The sequence below is a fragment of the Macadamia integrifolia genome, chromosome 5, assembly GCF_013358625.1.
Source record: "Macadamia integrifolia cultivar HAES 741 chromosome 5, SCU_Mint_v3, whole genome shotgun sequence".
In the NCBI taxonomy this organism is placed as follows: domain Eukaryota; kingdom Viridiplantae; phylum Streptophyta; class Magnoliopsida; order Proteales; family Proteaceae; genus Macadamia; species Macadamia integrifolia.
The window spans coordinates 16,239,987-16,259,510 of NC_056561.1; the positions used below are offsets into that span (position 1 = coordinate 16,239,987).

General features: G+C 37.7%; 2 protein-coding genes across 4 annotated transcripts in view; both read right to left on the reverse strand.

Annotated features, from left to right (window-relative positions):
• The window catches only part of LOC122079393 (probable E3 ubiquitin-protein ligase HERC4), a 15,095-nt gene extending 6,071 nt beyond the window's left edge, over positions 1-9,024 (reverse strand). Inside the window, exons 1-7 of one of the 2 annotated variants that reach the window (XM_042645816.1) lie at positions 8,601-9,024; positions 8,347-8,495; positions 8,078-8,188; positions 7,937-7,997; positions 7,742-7,860; positions 1,236-1,321; positions 902-1,103 (exon numbers count right to left, since the gene is read on the reverse strand). In XM_042645816.1, coding sequence (XP_042501750.1) covers positions 902-1,103; positions 1,236-1,321; positions 7,742-7,860; positions 7,937-7,997; positions 8,078-8,188; positions 8,347-8,481 — 714 coding nt within the window. In that variant the 5' untranslated portion in view covers positions 8,482-8,495; positions 8,601-9,024. The remainder of the gene's footprint in view (positions 1-901; positions 1,104-1,235; positions 1,322-7,741; positions 7,861-7,936; positions 7,998-8,077; positions 8,189-8,346; positions 8,496-8,600) is intronic. The other variant, XM_042645815.1, reaches the window with a different exon arrangement.
• Positions 9,025-11,264: 2,240 nt separating this feature from the next.
• LOC122079409 (14-3-3-like protein) lies at positions 11,265-19,316 on the reverse strand. Of its 2 annotated transcripts, none has more exons than XM_042645845.1 (5): positions 19,162-19,316; positions 18,167-18,688; positions 17,946-18,068; positions 11,659-11,775; positions 11,265-11,549 (listed from the first exon to the last, which is right to left on the reverse strand). In XM_042645845.1, exons 2-5 carry the CDS (start codon positions 18,650-18,652, stop codon positions 11,490-11,492), a joined length of 786 nt encoding a protein of 261 aa, XP_042501779.1. In that variant the 5' UTR covers positions 18,653-18,688; positions 19,162-19,316; the 3' UTR covers positions 11,265-11,489. The 2 variants fall into 2 exon arrangements, with proteins under 2 accessions (XP_042501779.1, XP_042501780.1); XM_042645846.1 differs by lacking the exon at positions 19,162-19,316 and adding an exon at positions 19,113-19,131.
• Positions 19,317-19,524: the final 208 nt, after the last annotated feature.

Consider the following 19,524-nt stretch of genomic DNA (forward strand, 5'->3'; position numbering starts at 1 on the left):
AAAAAAAGAAGAAAGGATTAATTCAGGACACTGGAATTTTAGATTTACAGCTGTTCCTAGATAAAGCCAAAAGCTCAAGAAACTCAACTCAACCTTACCCCAACTAAATGGGGTCAGTTACACAGAACCTGTTTTGCCATTCAACTCTATTTGGAACCACACCGTCAACTCTAATCCATGCATTCTCATTTTAGAACTTCCCCTTGTTTTTTTGAGCTCATCCAATTTGAATCATATCACTCCTTACTGGTGGATTCAATCCTAAACTTGAACCAGTAACCCAAATTTCCAAACCTTAACCTTCGCATCCCATGCCACAGGATGCCCTGAACCTTCCCTCACCACTATCAATCATTCAAACAGAATAGCCCTAAAACTATATACAAAATTGGACTTTAAATTGGCAGGGATACTGTTTTATACTTGAAACAGAGGACACTGACATGGAACTGTAGCAGGTTAAAAACTTCAAGATGGAACAAACCAACATAGAGAAGAATCCATAACAATCTCTATGTAAAATCACTTACTGAATGTTTAAAAGAAGAGACACATGGTAAAGTAGCTGCACTTGGAGGGGAGGTGAAGTTTTGAATAATCACCAGCACCAACACTTTGTTCATTCAGTAATGAAATAGCAACTAACCTGGACTCCGTTATTGCAATAGTGACATCAGAAAACGCGAGAGCAAGCTTTATAGTTTTTACAAACCTTTAAACTTCAATGGAACATTATTTCTCCGGAGATTGGAGTATGTCATTCAGTGTCATGTTATCATGTACTTAACAACAGTTCACTAATAGTTACAACTTACTTTCAACCGTGATCATTTTGAAATGTGAACAATTGAAAATGAAACTTGGAAAAAGCAGGCAAGGGATCAGAGTTTATGACACACACCAAAGTGAGACCAGATAGTGCTTGAACAGGAATAGGCTGAGATCTTGGCTGAGTATCGCCAGTTCCAAGTTGTCCGTATTCATTATTACCCCATACCCATAACACTCCTTCCTCTACAAGTGCCAAATTGTGGAAAGCACCAACTGCAATAACCTTCACCTTTTCAAGACCTTGTACTCGTACAGGAATTGATATCTGTTTTCTATCATAAACAGCATAATTATAAGCATAAACCATGCGTGTTATGTAAAATGCACTCCACGAGATCAATAATGCGGGTGATAAATGAATACAGATTTAGTTGTTCAGACAAACGGTAAGTTAATAGACATACATATCACCAGGAGGCCATGGCTGACCCCATGTCCATACATGTCCCTCACGTGTAAGCACCACAGAGTGAGTACCTCCCGCAGCCACCTAAAGATAATGCAGTTAGAGAATGTAAGCCGTTAAGCACTGATGTAGTAGAGCTGACTCTCTTATTTAATGTGCAAATAAAACAGTTGGAATAAAAATAAAATAACATTATATCCTAGTACTAGATAGAAGTAATAATCCTCTTAATAATATTTAACTAGCAAATCCCTGTGTGATGCTAATAAAAGTAAACTATAAAATAGTGACTTGAAGCAAGGATGCAGCATATGGACATGACTGCACACACACCCAAGGGGAGGGAAGGATAGAAAAAAGTGGGTGGGGATGGGGGTTGGAGTTCCGGGTTCCCTAATAAGGAGTGATCCAGGACAGGATATTAGTGAGTGATGTTAGACAGGATAAGGGGCAAGAGAATAAGCTATATGAGAGTTGTCTTACTGGGTTCCCAAAAAAGAGGAAGGTTTGTGTATAAAATTCTCTTAAGCATAAAAAGATAGAAAAAAAAGCCAATAAGAAGATACACTTTCAAATAAAATTAAACAAAAATGTTGGTTGAGTCTGGGGATGAAAAGCATGGGAGAATTACAGCTCCTTTTTAGAATATATAATTATGTTAACTAGGTGCAAACAATACAGAAAGTATGTGAAAAGAACTAGCAGAAATTTGAAAACAACTGGTTTAAGGACACCATAAAAATTACTTTCTTGATGCCTTAAAATTTAACTGTGCAATATGTGTACAAGACACCAATTGTTAATAGAAGCAGTTATCTATGGAAACCTTCTCACTTTTTATCACAGATTCATGAGACACCGCAGAAGCAATCTAATATTGAAAATTATTATTACATTCACTCGAACCAAACAATGAGGGTAATAAAATGCTTTAAAGAAACAATGTCACAAGGACGACATGAAATTGGAGGTTGTGGTGCTTTCCAGTAACACGCCCAAAATTTATGCATGTGTGCACACATGGAGACAAAAAAAGAAAAAGCAAAAGAAGGAAGGAGAGTGATCATATATTTTTCTATATTTTTCCCCGGCTGAACAAAAAATATATATATATATAAATAAAAAAATAAAAACAACAACAACAAACTTAGCCTTATCCCAACTTAATGGGGTCAGCTACATGGACCCAAAGAAAACAAGGTAGGGAAAGTGAGGTATGAACAGAAAAGGGGGATGAAGAGATGAGAAGAGAGGGATAGGAATTAGGAAATGAGAAACGAAAAATGGAAGATGACGAATGATGAAAAAAGAAATATGAAAGATGAAAGTAAGAGAAAAGAGGCACAACCCAGCATGTAAGGAGGATCTCAGCTAAATGGATCAGCTACATGGATCCTAGCTCTCCAAGAGGCTCTATCCGAGGTCATACTTTGTATAAAACCCAAACTGCGCATGTCATTCCTTACAACTTCTCTTGCGGTCATTTTAAGTCTGTCCCTAGCTATTTTAGTTCCTCCAATTAGGATCATATCACTCCTCCTTACTAGGGGCATCCCTAGGGCTCCTTTGAACATGACCATACCATCTCAAACGACTTTCTCTGAACTTTTCATTGATTTGGGCAACTCCCAAATCAGTCCTAGATTTTCCACACATCCATCTTAACATCTTCATCTCTGCTACATATAGCTTCGCAATATGACACTTCCTAGCTACCCAACATTTCACCCCATACATCATAACCGGTCAAACAATAGTCATATAGAACTTCCCTTTTATTTTTAATGGGATAAGTCGGTCGCACAATACTCCGGTTGTACCTCTCCACTTCATCCATCCCACTTTAATTCTCTGTGAAACATCAGTCTTTGTCATTATTGATCCTAGATATCTAAAAGAGTCACTTTGCGATAACTCTCTTTCCTCAATTCTCACCATGTCATTACCGATCATAGTGTGACTAAAATTAAACATCATATACTCCATCTTTGTTCTACTAATCTTAAAGCCTCTTGTTTCCAAGGTTGATCCCCATTGCCTTAACTTAGCACCCTGTCTTTGTCTCATCCACCAAGACGATATCATCAACGAAGAACATACCACGGGACCTCGTCTTGAATGCTCTTGGTTAGTTCATCCATAGGAAGCACAAATAGATAAGGGCTTAAGGGGCTGAAGCCTGATGTATCCCAATTGATATATCCACAGATCTCACTCTAGTCACCACGCCCTCATACATATCTTTAATTACATCCGAATATTTGCTCGACACCCCTTTCTTCACTAAAACATGTTGTATTAAATCTCTAGGGACTTCGTCATAGGCTTTTACTAGGTCAATAAAAACCATATGGAGATCCATCTTGATATCTCTATATCTTTCCATGAGCCTCCTCAGTAAGTAGATAGCTTTTGTTGTAGATCTACTTAATATAAAGCCAAATTGATTCACTGAGATATGAGTCTCTCTTCTCAGATGGGCTTCAATAACCTTTTCCCAGAGTTCCCTAGTATGGCTTATTAGCTTTATGCTTCTATAGTTATTGCAGCTTTGGCTATCACCTTTATTTTTGTCTATCGACACTACAATGCTTCTCTTCCATTCATCTGGCATCTTCCATGTGTCCATAATCCTATTAAACAGATTAGTTAACCAATATATCCCACAAACTCCTACGGTTTTCCACACTTCAATTGGAATCTCATCTGGGCCTGTTGTCTATGTTTTACTTCCGCCACATTAAACTTTTGCACATATCTATGACGTGTGGTAACAAGTTGAATAATGCAATTGTCCTAGTAATTTCTACTCGAACTATCTCCATTTAATAGGTCACAGATATACTCATCCCGTCTCTTCACAATGTCCTCATCATTTACCAACACTCTTTCATTCTCACCTTTGATATACCTCACCTGGTCAAAATCCCTACTCTTCCTTTCTCTCATCTAAGCTATCTTATATACAAATTTTTTCCCTTCTTTTGTGTTTAGGTTGATATAGAGATCCTCATATTTCCTCTCCCTAGCCATCCCCACAATCTTCCTTGCTTCATTTCTAGCATCATAGTACCTCTTTTTATCCCCTATATCTTTAGTTCTTTTCCATGTCTTAAAACAATCATTCTTGTTTTAATAGCTGCTTAGACCTCATCATTCCACCACCAGGTCTCTCTAGGGGCTTGACAACTTCTCTTCCCCTATCACATCTTCGACAAACATCTTAATACAAGTCATCATCTCATTCCATATCGCATCGGTGTCTCCCTCGAAGTCCCACTTTCCTTGTTTGAACACATTATCAGTAAATGCATTTAGGGGCTCCCTTTACAATTTCCACCACCTTATCTTAGGGTACATAAGTGCCCTCCTCCTACGCTACTATGATTAAGGCACCTATCCAGGACCACCAGTCTATATTGGGTGGTTAGACGCACCCCATGGACAACCTTACAATCCTTACACAAGTAACAACCTTCTGTTTGCCCCTCTAGTTGGGAAGAAATCTATTTGACCGGTGTGCTTTTGTAGGTAACTAAGTGCTCCTCTCTTTTTTCAAAGAGAGTGTTAATAATGGATAGATCATAAGCTACCGCAAAGTCCAAGATTGAGGTCCCTTCCTCGTTTCTCACCCCAGCCCCGTATCCTCCATGGACATCTTCATAACCTCTACAATCTCTCCCAACATGTCCGTTTAGGTCACCTCCAATAATAATCGATTCCTCTAGATCAAAACCTGCACTAAATCATCCATGTGTTCCCAAAATTGATGCTTACAACCTTCATCTAATCCTACTTGGGGTGCATAGGCGTAAACAATACGACCTCTTTTTTCCAGCTCCAGTTTGATGGATATAATCCTATCCCCCAGCCGTTTGACCTCCACTACATCATTCTTTAAATCTTTGTCCACTATTATGCCCACTCCACATTTGTTACTTTGGTCTCCTGAATACCAGAGTTTAAAGTCATCTAACATCTTAGCTTTGTTACCCTTCCATCTAGTCTCTTGGATACATGGATTATTAGTCCTCCATCTCCTCATAACATCTATCAACTCCAGGATCTTACCCGTTAAGTATCCAATTTTCCATGAAGCTAATCTAATCCTACACTGTTGGGATGCAAAATTTCCTCTCACTTGCCCCTGCCTACTTATCACCTTATCCGGACATCGACATGGTGTCGCTTATGGGGGAACACCTTAGCAATACAAGGACGGAAAGACATGAAATTAAGAAATAAGATCAGAAAATAAAACAATCCATGCAAAAGGGTGGTAGGCTGAGTATATTAAGGTGCCGGCTGCTTACTTGACGCACCCAATTCCATTGATGTACTCTGATAATAAACAGAGAAATAATGTCCAACACATCTTACAAAATGAACAACAAGAAGAATAAGATTCTATGTCCATGGTCCCAGAGATCATCCAACCATGTCAAAGAAGGGATCTATTTATGTCCTTGTATTCATTTAGGATAAGACAACATCAATGCATATGAGGATTCTTCGCTCAGAGTTGTGATGCCCTTAAAAAATTTCTCTCTCTTTCTTTATGATTACCAAACTGAAAGAATCAATATTCTCAATTTTCTTTCTTTGATGCTACAAGGAGATGAATAAAACCTAAGTGGAACTTGATGTGATCCAGGTAACTCCGAACACAAACAAGCAGCTCAATACGTCTCATTGTCTGTAATATATACAAACTAGCGAGAACAATGTCCAACTATACTTATGACATTGAATTTTGAAAAGGGGTTGATCATCATCAGCATAAGTGGAGGCCTGTTGTATGGAATATGCTTTGTAGGCCTAGGTCCTTTTGGGGTTTAGATTTTCGGCTGTTAGCTGTCCATAACAAGGCATTGCTTCTTAAGTTCACATGGTGCCCCCTTACCAACCCTAATCAATTATGGGCTAAGTTACTTAAAGGTAAGTATTTCTTTAATACTAGTCTACTGCATCCTCTACTTTATTAAAGAAGAGCTCTCCAATTTGGAATAGTATCTCTAAAATGCTTCCTTTTCTTTAACAATTAGCTTGTTGGAAAGTTGATGATGATTCTAATATTTCGATCTGGTTTGATCCTTGGGTTCCTTATTTGAATAATTTCAGTGTCTAAATCTCAATTGATTAACCCCCTCTATTCACATGTTAATGAGCTTATTTAGAATGGTAATTGGAATGTCAATCTTGTTTGTTCATTATTTCCAATGCAAGAGGCCTCTGCTATTCTTTGTATTCCTTTAAGTAGACATCATATAAATAATTTCTGAATTTGTCCTTCTTCCAATGCATAAGGCCTCTGCTATTCTTCGTATTACTTTAAGTAGACATCATATAAATAATTTCTGGATTTGTCCTTTTAGTAGAACTGGTGTTTCCTAAACTAAGATAGCAGCTAAATGGTTACTTAGGACTCTGCAGGGTACTACTGTGGATCAGTTGTAGGAGACTATAGACTTATGTAATGCATTTGAAGGTCCATCCAAAGTTTCAACTGTTCTTATGGAAATTTTTGGTAGGTGCTTTAAGTACTAAAAGTAAACTATCTTGTTTTCTTCCTATCAATCTTTTTTGTGACTTTTATAACAAAGAACTTGAAACTTAACGCCATTTGTTCCTCTCCTGTGATTTTAACAAAAGAATTTTGGCTGCTACATCCCTAGGCTTAAGGGCCGAATATCTCCTCTCACCCTTTCCTTGTGACTTGGTTGAATCCTTCATCTTAGATTCCTCACTGTAGAAATCTGAGAAACACATTCATGTTTCGGTTCTTGCTATCACTTTTTATTTTGTTTGGATGGCTTGTAATGCTGCTATTTTTTGTAAGGCAAAACCTAATCTGATGTCGATATTCAACTGATTAATGAATGGACTTGTGACCTTAATCTTTTTCCCCCATTTGAACTTATGAACTTATCTTATAATAATGATTCATCTTAAATCTTGATGACTATCGGAAGTTATAAGATGGCAGTTCCTCCATCTTACTTTGTGATGGCAGTTTCGAACCTGTTAATGGTGCAGCAGGATGGGCATCAGGGCTTGCAGGGTGCGAAGGAACATGGATGGGCATGCATAGAAGTATGGACGGATTGCCCGGAGGTAGTGACTTGGCTAATGCAGGGATTGCATGAACGATGGCCTTGGGAAAGTTATTCGTTACTCCATGATTTATCTCTGTTGATGAAAACTTTTAAATCTGTTTGTATATTGAAGATGGATAAGCAAACAGTTTCGGTAGCTCATAGGTGGGCTACTAAGGCTAGAACTAACAAGCTAATGACTACTGTTAAGGTTGGTGTTCAGGATTTTTTGTTTAACTAATTTTTCTTTCAATATTAATTAGAAAATACCTAATGTACCAGCAGATTTATAATTTTTAAGCAATAGCCTATCAAAGCATCTTTGATAAACGTGACAAATGGACCCAAGGAGAATCAGGAGGATTCCTATAATTTGATCTGATAATGATAATTTAACAAACTAACAAACCTGGCGAACTGTAAGCCTTGGGGCACAACGCTGAGGAATGATAATATCCCTTCTGAGAGTCCGACTGTTATCGTCTTTCTTCTCATGTTCCTCGCCACATTGCCCATACTCATTGCCACCTGCACCAAACATAGTAATCAACATTCAACCAAAAATAGGATCCACCTTCCAATCAAACATTCTTCAGTGAATTACCCCAAGCATAAGCACGGCCATGATCATCAACAGCCAAACAATGCCACCCACCAATTGCTGCCTGAAATGAATAATCAATATTGAAATGCATATAATGGTGTTCAATGTTTAGAATAGAATTAAAGCTTTTGTTCCACTTACTTGAACAATCTTCACATTGGCAAGAGCTTTGACCTGGCTAGGAATGTTCTCAGTTTTAATTTCTGGTAGGTGGCCTAAAGTTCCTCTCTGGTTCCAGCCCCATGTAAAAAGCTGATAGCCAATGTAAGAAAGACACCCTTCTTTCAGTAAAATTGAAGACAAGGCAGGGCTAAAGAAAGCATAATTACAAATTTCTTATAGTGGATAATCAAGAATCAAGATAAAATCTTAAAACGCCACAAGAAAATAGATCAAGAGTTAAGGACGACAAGCTTTTCCATCTTCATATATGGCAAGCGAGTTTCTACTCCCGGCGACAACAGAGCAAACCCTCTCAGAATCGAGAGCCGTGACAGCACAAACCCATTCTTTCTCTTCATTGTTTCCAATGCCCAACTGCCCATCTTCTCCAGCACCCCTGAAGAGGAAAAGAAAATGGAGAAGTTATGTCAGCTTCCAAACAAAGCCTGCAAGATGATAAAGAAAGGGAAGGGAAGAGAGTCCTCTAGTAGGATTCACATACCATGCTAAGATGATGGGGTTTACGGAAGCCATGGGAGCTGGAAGAGATTGGTTGACAGTTATCAAAGCAGAAGCCAGAAGGGGTAGATGAAGAACAGAGAGAGAGAAAGAGAGCTTAGAAAGGAAGCAAAAAAGAAGTGTAGAATTGAAGAAAGAAAGAATCCAAGAGTAGTGTAGAGAATGAGAATATGAGGGAGAATGGTTCTTCTATTATGGGGAATGGGTTTTTGGTGAAACGACGAATATCTCAATAGAGCAGCGCCAGAATTTACTGCAAGTTGAGAGTGAGAAATGAGAATAAATAAGAAAGGGACTAAAGCGAGAATGAGATTCGCCAGTGCATGTCACTCCCACAGTCCCACTCTCACACACACACACACACACACACATACACACTCACTCTATAGTCTCTACTGCTTTCACACTCCATTGTTTTTGCAGTTATGCACTCTTGCCTCTTTTGCCTATTTTTTTAATTGGAGCACGTACATCAATTCTAGGCCCAGTCTACCCTCCCTACTCCTACCCAATTGCAGCTGTGATTTTTAACCCACTACCTCACTCCAACCCCTCCCCTACCCCACAAAAAAAAAAAATAATAATAATAATAATTAAGTGCAGCTCTCTCTTAATATCATGTCCAAGCCAATTCAGTTGGAATCCATAATAGGGTTGGATTTCATATGTGTGGATTAGGATCATACGAGAATAAAGAGAATGATTCTCGCATGAGAACTTAATCCAACCTCTTTCCCCCCACCACCTAGATCAAAACACCAATAGTTTTGTTTGTTTGTCTTGGTCTAACTTTACAATTAGATAAAAAGAAAATTATAATAATATAAAATATAATAATATACCAATGGGAAAAGGCTTGCAAGCTAGCGTCGTGCCCAAAATTGTGATTGCCTCTCTCCTCTTCTCTCCATTTTGGAAATGTGTCTCTCATTGGGTGAGGCGGTAATTTGAGGAAGTTAGCAGCGTGCCCAATCTCCTCTTTATACTAAATAATTATTACCATATATTACTCCATTTACATGAAATTGATCTTAAGGGGCGCGCTAAGTCCAATGATAAGGAACGAATATTGCGGCCTAGTGGTCAAACTGTCAAAGCAACCTCTCGACATTCTCAGGGTAAGGCTGTGTAGTTCTCACCCCCCCTCCCCCCTCCCCACACCTCACACCTCACACCTCACACCTCACACCTCACACCTCACACTCGCAGGAGCCTCGTGCATTGGATACACGTATAAAATTGATCTTCCCCACTAGAGTGCATAAGTTTCATGGGAACAATCTCAGGTTGATTACATCGAGTATGACCCAAGTTTTATCATACAAAAGAAAGTGTTTAGGAATGATATGACTCGTGTGATTGTAGTAAACGGGACCAGATTAATGACAAACCAAAGGCTGGTCAGCAAGTGTAGGTTCGGTTCATGAAACTTGGTTCAAGCTCCTATTGGGCTCTTTGTAATCTGCTTACATTCAGCAAGGGATGGGGATAGGTGAGAGGGACCGGCAAGGAGTGCAAATCGCGCAGGCAAAAGGTGAGACTTGATAGTAGGTCAAGGCTATGCTGCTAATTGACCAACTAAACCATTTAGCAGTTTAGCACCTGCAGTTTTTTTAGGTTCAAGTAGACAGCAATCTCTTATTTCCATGTTTGGATTAGATTATATAAGAAATTTTAGCATCGCTTTCTTATTTTATTTTATTTTATTTTTATAAAAAAAGAAAAATTCATTATTTCAATAAGGAGATTACAGCTATGTCCATGTTAGTGAGATAAAGGGAAGAATTTTAGCCATAGAAACAAAAGCTATAAATGTTTAACAAAAAGGTCCAAATCATTACTAGGCCTGAGCTGGAACAAGATGGAGGGGAGATCAATATAGAAGTACAAAAGCTATCAATTCTGGATTTATTTATCAACCTGAAGAGTCACCACAAAAATCCAAACATCACCTTCTTGCTTAATGGTTGAGTTTTAAGGTGTAGTATGGCTGAACGGAGTTTTTCAAGTGACAAAATAAAACATTGAAAAAATTCAAGACGAATGAGAGGATATATGATTGAATCCGAATCTAAAATTTGATTGGTATATGATTGAATCTGAATTTAAAATATGATTTGTGATCAATTCACATCATGTACTAACCAAGAAGCTTAATAAGATAATTCTTCGTTTATTTCGAGTTTTTCAATCACAAAAATGATCCCCATTTCGGGTGAATTTTAGGGTGCAAGCTTTCTACATCAAGTATAGGGTATGGTTGAACGAGATTTTCCAAAGTGACAAAATAAAACATTGAAAAAATTCAAAGCTAACAAGAGAATACATGATTGAATACGAATCTCAAATTTAATATGAGCTCAATTCACACAATGAACAAACCAGGAAGCTTAATGCGATAATTCTTAGTTTATTTCCGGTTTTCCAATCACAGATAACAATCCCCATCTATCGGTATATATCCTTGAATTCCTCAACAAATAATGAGAGCCTCCATAAATGTATGTTAGAATTACCATTTATTGGCTCATAACAGACATGGATGCCGGTTTAAGGCTTGATCATTCCATCATCTGCTAGCTCTGCCCTCACATATCAAAGCCCATCCTGATTTTACACCGACTGTGAAATTAACACACAACCAATATTCAAGCCAAATTCTTTGGTTCAATAATATAAAAGCAAAGTTTATAAACCATTCAAATCTTCAACCCAAGTGCCATAGCATTCATGATTTGTGAGTTGACCAAGAAATCTTTCTACAACAATCCAAATTTGCGTCTATACTAAACACAACAGACAAATAAAGGGCCATCTGTGCAGCAAATCCATTTTTTGTTTACTATTGCCTGGAGTTCAGATGGATTCATCACTACTGCCCCTCTCCTGATTCTTTCTTTGGAGCTTCTTTGATTTCGTCTCCAGCATCCTCCTGCAAAACAGAACATCAAACACATTGTTTAAAGTTTAGACAAAGGAATATTTGGGTGTATACATGCATGTGTCCATGTGCCTGGAGAGAGAGAGAGAGAGAGAGAGACCGTGATGTCAGAGGTCCACAATGTCAAATTGTCTCGGAGAAGTTGCATGATCAATGTGCTGTCCTTGTAAGATTCCTCACCCAAAGTATCCAGCTCGGCAATAGCCTCATCAAAAGCCTGGCCACATTAGTGTGGTTAGTGCATGCGAAAGACAGTAAGATCCAATGTTCAGTTCTATATTAAAGATACCTTTGTATTTCCACTATATGCCACTTCACCAGAAGTAAACCCAAACATTACATTTTTGGCCAGAATTCACAAGTGATTCAACATGCAGGTATCATCTTTACTATAAAACAACATTCCAGCTGGTTTTAAGGTCATATAATTGAGGCAATATCTAATAAGAGAGGGAAAGCGGAAAATACTCCCCATGCCCAGAGGCAGATTAGTTAGAATGGATCTCACAGCTTTGAGAGTCAATACAATGTTTGCATAACAGGGATATGCTAAGAACATTTGAGATGAAGCCCAACTAGCAAGGGCATAATCATATGCATATAATTTCGTATAGAGAATTCCCCCATTTAAGGGCCATCATAAAGGCACTAGTTCCATAAAGTCACTTCATGAAGGAGCAAGATTTTCATTACAGTTAAAATTATATATTTATATGATATATATAAATCTTCACCAAAGATTTAGCGACGTGAATTTTCAACAATGAGAGTACCGTTTTTCACTTCACCCAAAAACCAAAATTCAAAATCCAGCAAAAACAAACTATTAATGTTATGTTCCAGAAAGATAAAAAGATCCGGTCATACTGCATAGCATTGCCAGTAATGGAACTCTTGGGAATTCCAGTACTGTGAAGGGAGATGATAATAACAATAATATTGACTATACAAAATGTGACCTTGCCCTACCCTAACCAAAAATCAGAATGGCCAATCAGCTCTCCACATAGCCCAAAAAACTATTCCACTCGAAGAAAAAAGTTTCCTTTTAACTGCTTGTCAGGAAAACGTTTTAATAATAGTAGTAGTACTAGTAATAACCCTAAAGAAAAGATAATAAAAATAACCACGAGAATCCCCTTCTTTTACTTAGCCACCCATTACAATGATTCACCTTTTCTTGTACTAACATTTGATCAACTTGCTTGACCGGTATTCCAAGTATTAGAGAGGAAAAAGCTCAACTTGCCAAATTAGTGAACCCAAAGTATTGAAGGATAAAGCATAACATTCACCATCAGCACACAGGCATCAATCACAAATGGATTCCAGCTGCCACGATCGTCTCATAATTTGAGTAATATCTGAATTGTATATACAAGAGTGCACAATGGATTCTGAACATTAATGTCGACTCCAAGGATCTCTTTTAACAGATTTATCATCAGTTTCACACGGGGTGATTTATGCAGCACTAAGATCCGCAGCACTGTCCTTTCCCAGCCATGTAGATTCAAATCTGAATCCATCAAATTGAAGTTCTTGCAGCCAAGAGTATACTCACTCCTAGCCAAGTAGATTCTGGTATAGTGTTTGGTTCCTGTTATTCTACATGCATTCTCAGAAACTTCCTCTTCTGCTTTCTTATAATTATTTTCTTTGTTCTTTGAAGTTAAACAGCAGTTAACCTACCCACTGACCAACAACCAAACCACCTCTGTTTCTCTTAGAACCAACATCAGTCTCTCCGTAACCACCAACCCATCAAGCACTCATAAATTTACCCCAAAGGTCACCATTTTAGCCTTCAAACCTCAAATCCTTCAAGTCATTGAAGCAAGAACTTGGACAGTTTTTATAAAATCCCCACCATAGCTTAGCCAGACAATTCAAATTTTCCATGTCATCCCTTTGTGTCTCATTAATTTTCTTTTAGCCTTCCCGCTCTATTTTCATTGATTTCTCTCTTCAAACCAAATCTCAAAACCCAGTAAAATTGACCAAAAGGTGCCATCAATTTCTACCATATTTGGTCAAATTTCTCCACAAGGGTTTTCATTTTGAAGTATTCGTGTCAGGAAAGACCAACAGACCACTCCTTTGTTGAGTCTAGATATCAAGATGAGAAAATTGAAACTTGAAAACATTAGTGAACATGATATGTGAACAAATTGATCTCAAATGACAGTTAACGATAATTGGTCAGGTTATATGGGTGAAGAGCAATTTTTGGTGTGATCTAATTGAGGTTTTGGTTAGGCTGTATTTTTGGTAATAATCCCACGTTAGGCTAGGAAAGGATTATAAATCTCAATGATGCAGGCAGCTGGACAACCAGGATTCTAATACCAACATGATGCAGGATCCATCAAGGGAAAGATAGTTTCTGGTGTTAATGATATGCCTTTGGTGAAATAAGTAAAAAGCTGTTAAATTTGAGAATCAAGATGACACAGCTACAAAGACTTGGTAGATGCATCTAGGGGTTTTATTTATTTGTTAGGGTCACTTATGTGATTTTCATTTTATTATTAACATTTTCAGTTGTAAGCTACGTAGGAGTGAGAGTCCAAATTAAATTTCAACTCTGTTTCAGATGCCAATTACAACTGGGAGTAGCCTTTTTATATTACATATACATGCAATCCTTCATTAGTTTTCATATTATTGGAACGTAAAAAGTTTTTTTCTGTGGTTGCAGGTAGCTCTCATTAAATCTCTGATTCTCTTCTTCCCTTATTTTCTCACTTGTTTCTAAGGCTGGCAGAACCTCTGTTTTCAAGTCTAGTTTCAGTTTGCTCATTCTGCTTGTGATTTCTTCATACTAGTGCTAAATGATGTATGAGACTCTATTACTGATATCCTGAAACAATAAGATCAAAATCTAGTTTTCAAGTCTGAAATTACAGAATTAAATGCATACTCTCTTTTCTGAAATTTCTACAAAGACCCATCAATCAATCCATACTCGATAGTTTCCTAATAAATCTATTTTCTGGTTTGGGGATTAAATGCTAGGCTTGGAGATTCTGTCAGTGAATTCCTATTCTGATCTCGTTGATCTTTATGAAGTTACAGCTCACCTAATGGAACAAGTTTAAGGTTGCTCCTGTTCTAGTCGTGAGGAAGAAGTTCTCTTCTTCTTATTTGCTAATTAGCTTATTTTATGTTATTCACACAAAAGCCCTCCTTTTCAAAGTTCCTTCTGTTTTGTCACATGCTTGTATTACGTTGTGATTTGTCCTTTCCCCTAATTTTGTTTACTGATTTGTCCCAATCCCTATTTATCACTTTCAGAAATGTCCTAAACTGTCCTGAATATTTACAAAACTGACACTAATCATTCAATTTGAGTTATTTGTCACCTGTAGGCCCATAGCGATTCATATTTAAGAGTGTGGCAACCTGGGATTGAATTACAAGACTATGGTTTAAAGAACGTAGAAACAGCAGTGATGAACGCAGGATGAGGATCCAGGGTTTAACAGAACAAGGAATAGATGGCTGGTTTAACACAGCAAATTGAAGGCTATGGGTGCATAGGCAATTAGAGGAAGGTATCACCGAAGTTCCATGGAGGTCGAGTTATAGACATGGGTGGACTTTGGATATGAAGGTAAGGGAGCTTTTAGTGAATAAAACAAAATAATGAGATGAGATTCACCAGAAGAGCTCTAGGAACCACGCCTAAAATAACAAGAGTATCACACTTTCACGAGACAAGTTTCCAGCATTAAGTACTAAACCAGTAAGCAAGTTTGCAATATTCTTCAGTCATTCATAGAAAGCAATAAAATGACTTTATATAGAACTCCCCTCAACCTAACTGAAACTTTAGTGTACGATAGCATCACACATTATTCCTTCTTTCTGAAATCACATGTTATTCGGATCGTTTTGGATTCAGTAGATTGGTAATTGAAAATACTCAAAACTAGGTGCAGATATAGAATGGAAACAAAGAAATAGCCTAAAATCACATAATGGTTTACTAGACTCAAATCAGTAACAAAACAAATGTAAAATTCAATTCAACTCAGCCTAAAACCCCAACTAAATAGAGTCAGAGTAACAAAAAAAATGTATTAAGCATAAAATACCAAAAGGTAACACAGTGTAGTAGGGGTTTCTATGATGGTAATTGTATTACATGGGTGTTAAGGTTTCTAGCTGATTAAAAGAGAAGAATTTGAAGACAGTAAATTTTAGGTTAAGATAATGGATTCTCAGCTATATGAGCTCTAGCAAATTGGCTATCAGGTGGTTGCAAAAAAAAAATAATAATAATAATAAATCTATTCATCACTGAATTCAGTGGTTGGCCATGTAGGTCAGGGTCATGAATTGGTTGGATATTGTTATTAATTAGTGGTTCTGGAGACTGCAATGCTAAGGTTTGACAGCCAGAAGAAAGCAGACCACTCAAGAACTTAGCAGACAACACCAACAAATAAAAAATGAATTTCCGCAAATAAATGCATCTGTTTTTTCTTTTCTTTTCTTTTTTTTTTTTTGGGGGGGGGGGGTTGGGATGGGGTTTGCGAGGCAGGAGGATAAGAAAGAACAGTAGTTTTCGGTATTAGAGCATTCAGGTACGTCTATGCATATCTTGTAGCTCGGCTTAGATTTGCATAAGAAAATCAAGGTAAACAAAAGTTAGAAGGGAAAAAATATCATAGTAACACCAGAGATTCAGTGGATGAGTAGTGCAATGTGCATTCTAGCTTGAGTGACTGGAAATTTGGAATTTCATACTATTTCAATTTAACAAAAACACTGGTGACTGCAGAGAAAAAGAACAGCAGGCTTTTGAGGCTTTGCCAAACCTTATACAGGGTGCTTCATATGGCTAAAGAACAAACATCATCTGAGCATCAGTTTGACATGAATTAGAGGTTTGTATTCTATTGATGCAAGAGAACAATAGAAAACCTAATTACTAATGGATTACTTTCGTATGTACTAGATCATGTACAATATAGTATGACTGATGATATTTTTGTAAGCGTATGGTGTATATGCCACATTCTATTAGCAACAAATTTCAGGAGAATCACGTTTCCACTCCATTACAAGCAAAACCAATGCAGCACCATGCCAAAAGTAACTCTGGATCTAAACAATAATACCCAACTAAACCTGATGACTTACAAAAGAGAGACCAAATAAAATCAAAACTAGCCATCAAGCTCTTCAACCATTGTTTACAAAGATTATTTTGGACAAAGTTGCTCCTAGCCTGGGTGACAAGTCAGGAGCATGCTAATTTTCCAGGAGAAGTTCAAGCTTAAATATGTTAAATCCATACATAACTATATATGTTAAGAAACAGGAAAGACGCATGTAATTATAATGACACAGAAGTTAGCTTAACTTCTTCTTCTTTTTTCATTTTTATTTATTTTTTATTTTTTTATTTTTTATTGTTTTTTATTTTTTTTGAGGGGGTGGGTGGGAGGGGGCCTTTGGGGTTGACAAATAAAGCAAGCACCGGACGTATGCAGATACATGTTACTTTTGAAGTTCAAAACAAACTTCATTTAAGGTCCAGGACACGCCTGCCAAAACCTAACAGCAATCCAAGGTCCAAAATTTTGGATTTTGCCATCTACCAGCACTGAAATATTTCGATTTTTCGATTACTTTTGAGTCATTTCGTTTTGGTTCTCAAGAAAACGAATATTTTGGTTATCAATCCTCAAGGTTTTCAATATCCAGCAAGCCATCATCTTGCTATTTTTGCATACTTACTGAATCCATTATAGTCCTTTACAGAAAGAAGTAAGAAACATGATAACCTAATGCGTAATTCTGATTTGACGAATACTCACACTTTTATTGATCAAATTGCTTTAATTAAGGAGATATGAACCAATACAAGGATGAATTGGGGGATTTGTACAAGGTTATGTCTTAACTCAAACATACAAACATATATAAAATTCTAAAAGAGTAACGGCCATTAGAAGAAAAAAAAAATTATGTAGCAGCTCTTGCACCCCATTACCGAGTTTGGCAGTTTTATCTGCTGAGAGATGCCCAGAAGGTGCAAGACTAAATATACCATTTTTCACACAAAATGCACAGATAGCAATGATCTACATGCAGCTCTGGGATTAGCTTCCATGGTTGATAATTAACAATAGAATAACAAGAGAACATTTAATCTAGCAGATGGGACATTAGTGAGAATCAAACAACAATTAAGAAGTATGTGATTATAAATAGAACCAGCGGACATCTCATATCTCATTTGTAATCTCTGTTTTCCAAGCATGCAAATCCATATAAATTTCTTTATAAGCACAGCAGGAAGTTAACAACTGCAGAGGAAAAATAGTTGTAAAATCATATTACAATCCAAAAGAAGCATAAGAGAAAACAAACCTGTTTTGCAAGATTACAAGCACGATCAGGTGAGTTCAGGATTTCATAATAGAAAACTGAGAAGTTAAGGGCAAGACCCAGCCTAATCGGGTGAGTGGGAGCCAAGTCAGCCAGAGCAATGTCCTACATCAAAAGAGGAAAACAAGTCATGCCACACCGAACAAAACAAACACATCAGTAAAACCAAAATGGATTAGCTTGGGGCTCATTGACCAACCCACCTGAGCAGACTTGTAAGCCAATAAAGTGTTCTCGGCAGCTTCCTTCCTCTCAGCACCAGTCTTAAACTCAGCCAAGTACCTGTGGTAATCACCTTTCATCTTAAGGTAGAACACCTTGGACTCCGCACTTGTCGACGATGGGACTAGATGTGACTCGAGAAGCCCCAAGATTCCATCACAAATCTTGCTGAGTTCTGATTCAATCTTACCCCTATACTCCTTGATAGCAGCCACATGGTCTTCATTTCCACGGCTTTCTTCCTTCTGCTCTATGGATGAGATGATCCTCCATGAAGCCCTCCTAGCTCCGATCACATTCTTGTAAGCCACAGAAAGAAGGTTTCGCTCCTCTACGGTTAGCTCCTCGACATCAACAGTCTTAGCTACGTTCTCCATGAACTCCACCATCTCTTCATACCGTTCAGCCTGCTCGGCCAACTTGGCCATGTACACATTTTCCTCCCGAGACGATTCAGCCGGAGACATCTTTTTTATAAAAAGCTATAATAATAATAATAACACCTGATGCCAACAAAAAGAAAAAAACCCAATTATTGACAAAACCCATAACCCAAATCTTAAAAAAACTGAAATATATTAGGGATTCTATGAGTGGAATCCGCCGTGTGAATCATAAAAAGCAATAACAAAAACATAAATAACGAGAATTTTTAAAGAAGAATGGGAAAAGGGAAAAGTAAACAAACAGAGCAAAATCCAAAATCCAAGCTTTAAGGGGCCGCAAGTTGGAAAAGGCTTAATCAGAACTGAACTCAAATCAAATAGAAGAAGTACGAAACAAGCAAAACAAGACACACAAAAAGAAAACCATTTCAAAATTTCTCATTCATCGTTTATCGAAACAAACAGATATCTGCGAAGAGGATAATCGATCGACAAACGATTTCGAGAACAGATAGATCTTTTTCAGATCTAACCTAATTACCTTACTGAATCGAGAAATCGATGATAGTTTTGGAATGAAAGGAACATACCTAACAGGTTTGGGGCCGACGAACCAAAGTCTAATCTCTCTCTCACTCTCTAAAATTAAGGGAAGGCACCACCGCACCAGCAAGATCAAAGGCAGAGAGGGGAAAAGGCACGGAGAGGTGCCACGGCCTTAAAATGCTCGCCCACTTACAGGTAATAAAGCACTCCTTACCCGACACGTGGTCGATGAATGACCGTTGGGACGTAATAGAACCACGTAAGCGCTGACCGTCAAACTTAAGCTGAATTCATAATTCATTTGCCATTCCAAAATTTAGAGAGAGAGAGAGAGGACCCGAGAACAGCACAAAGGACCGTAATTTCCCATTAATATTGATTGAATGAAATGAAACATCAATGATGGC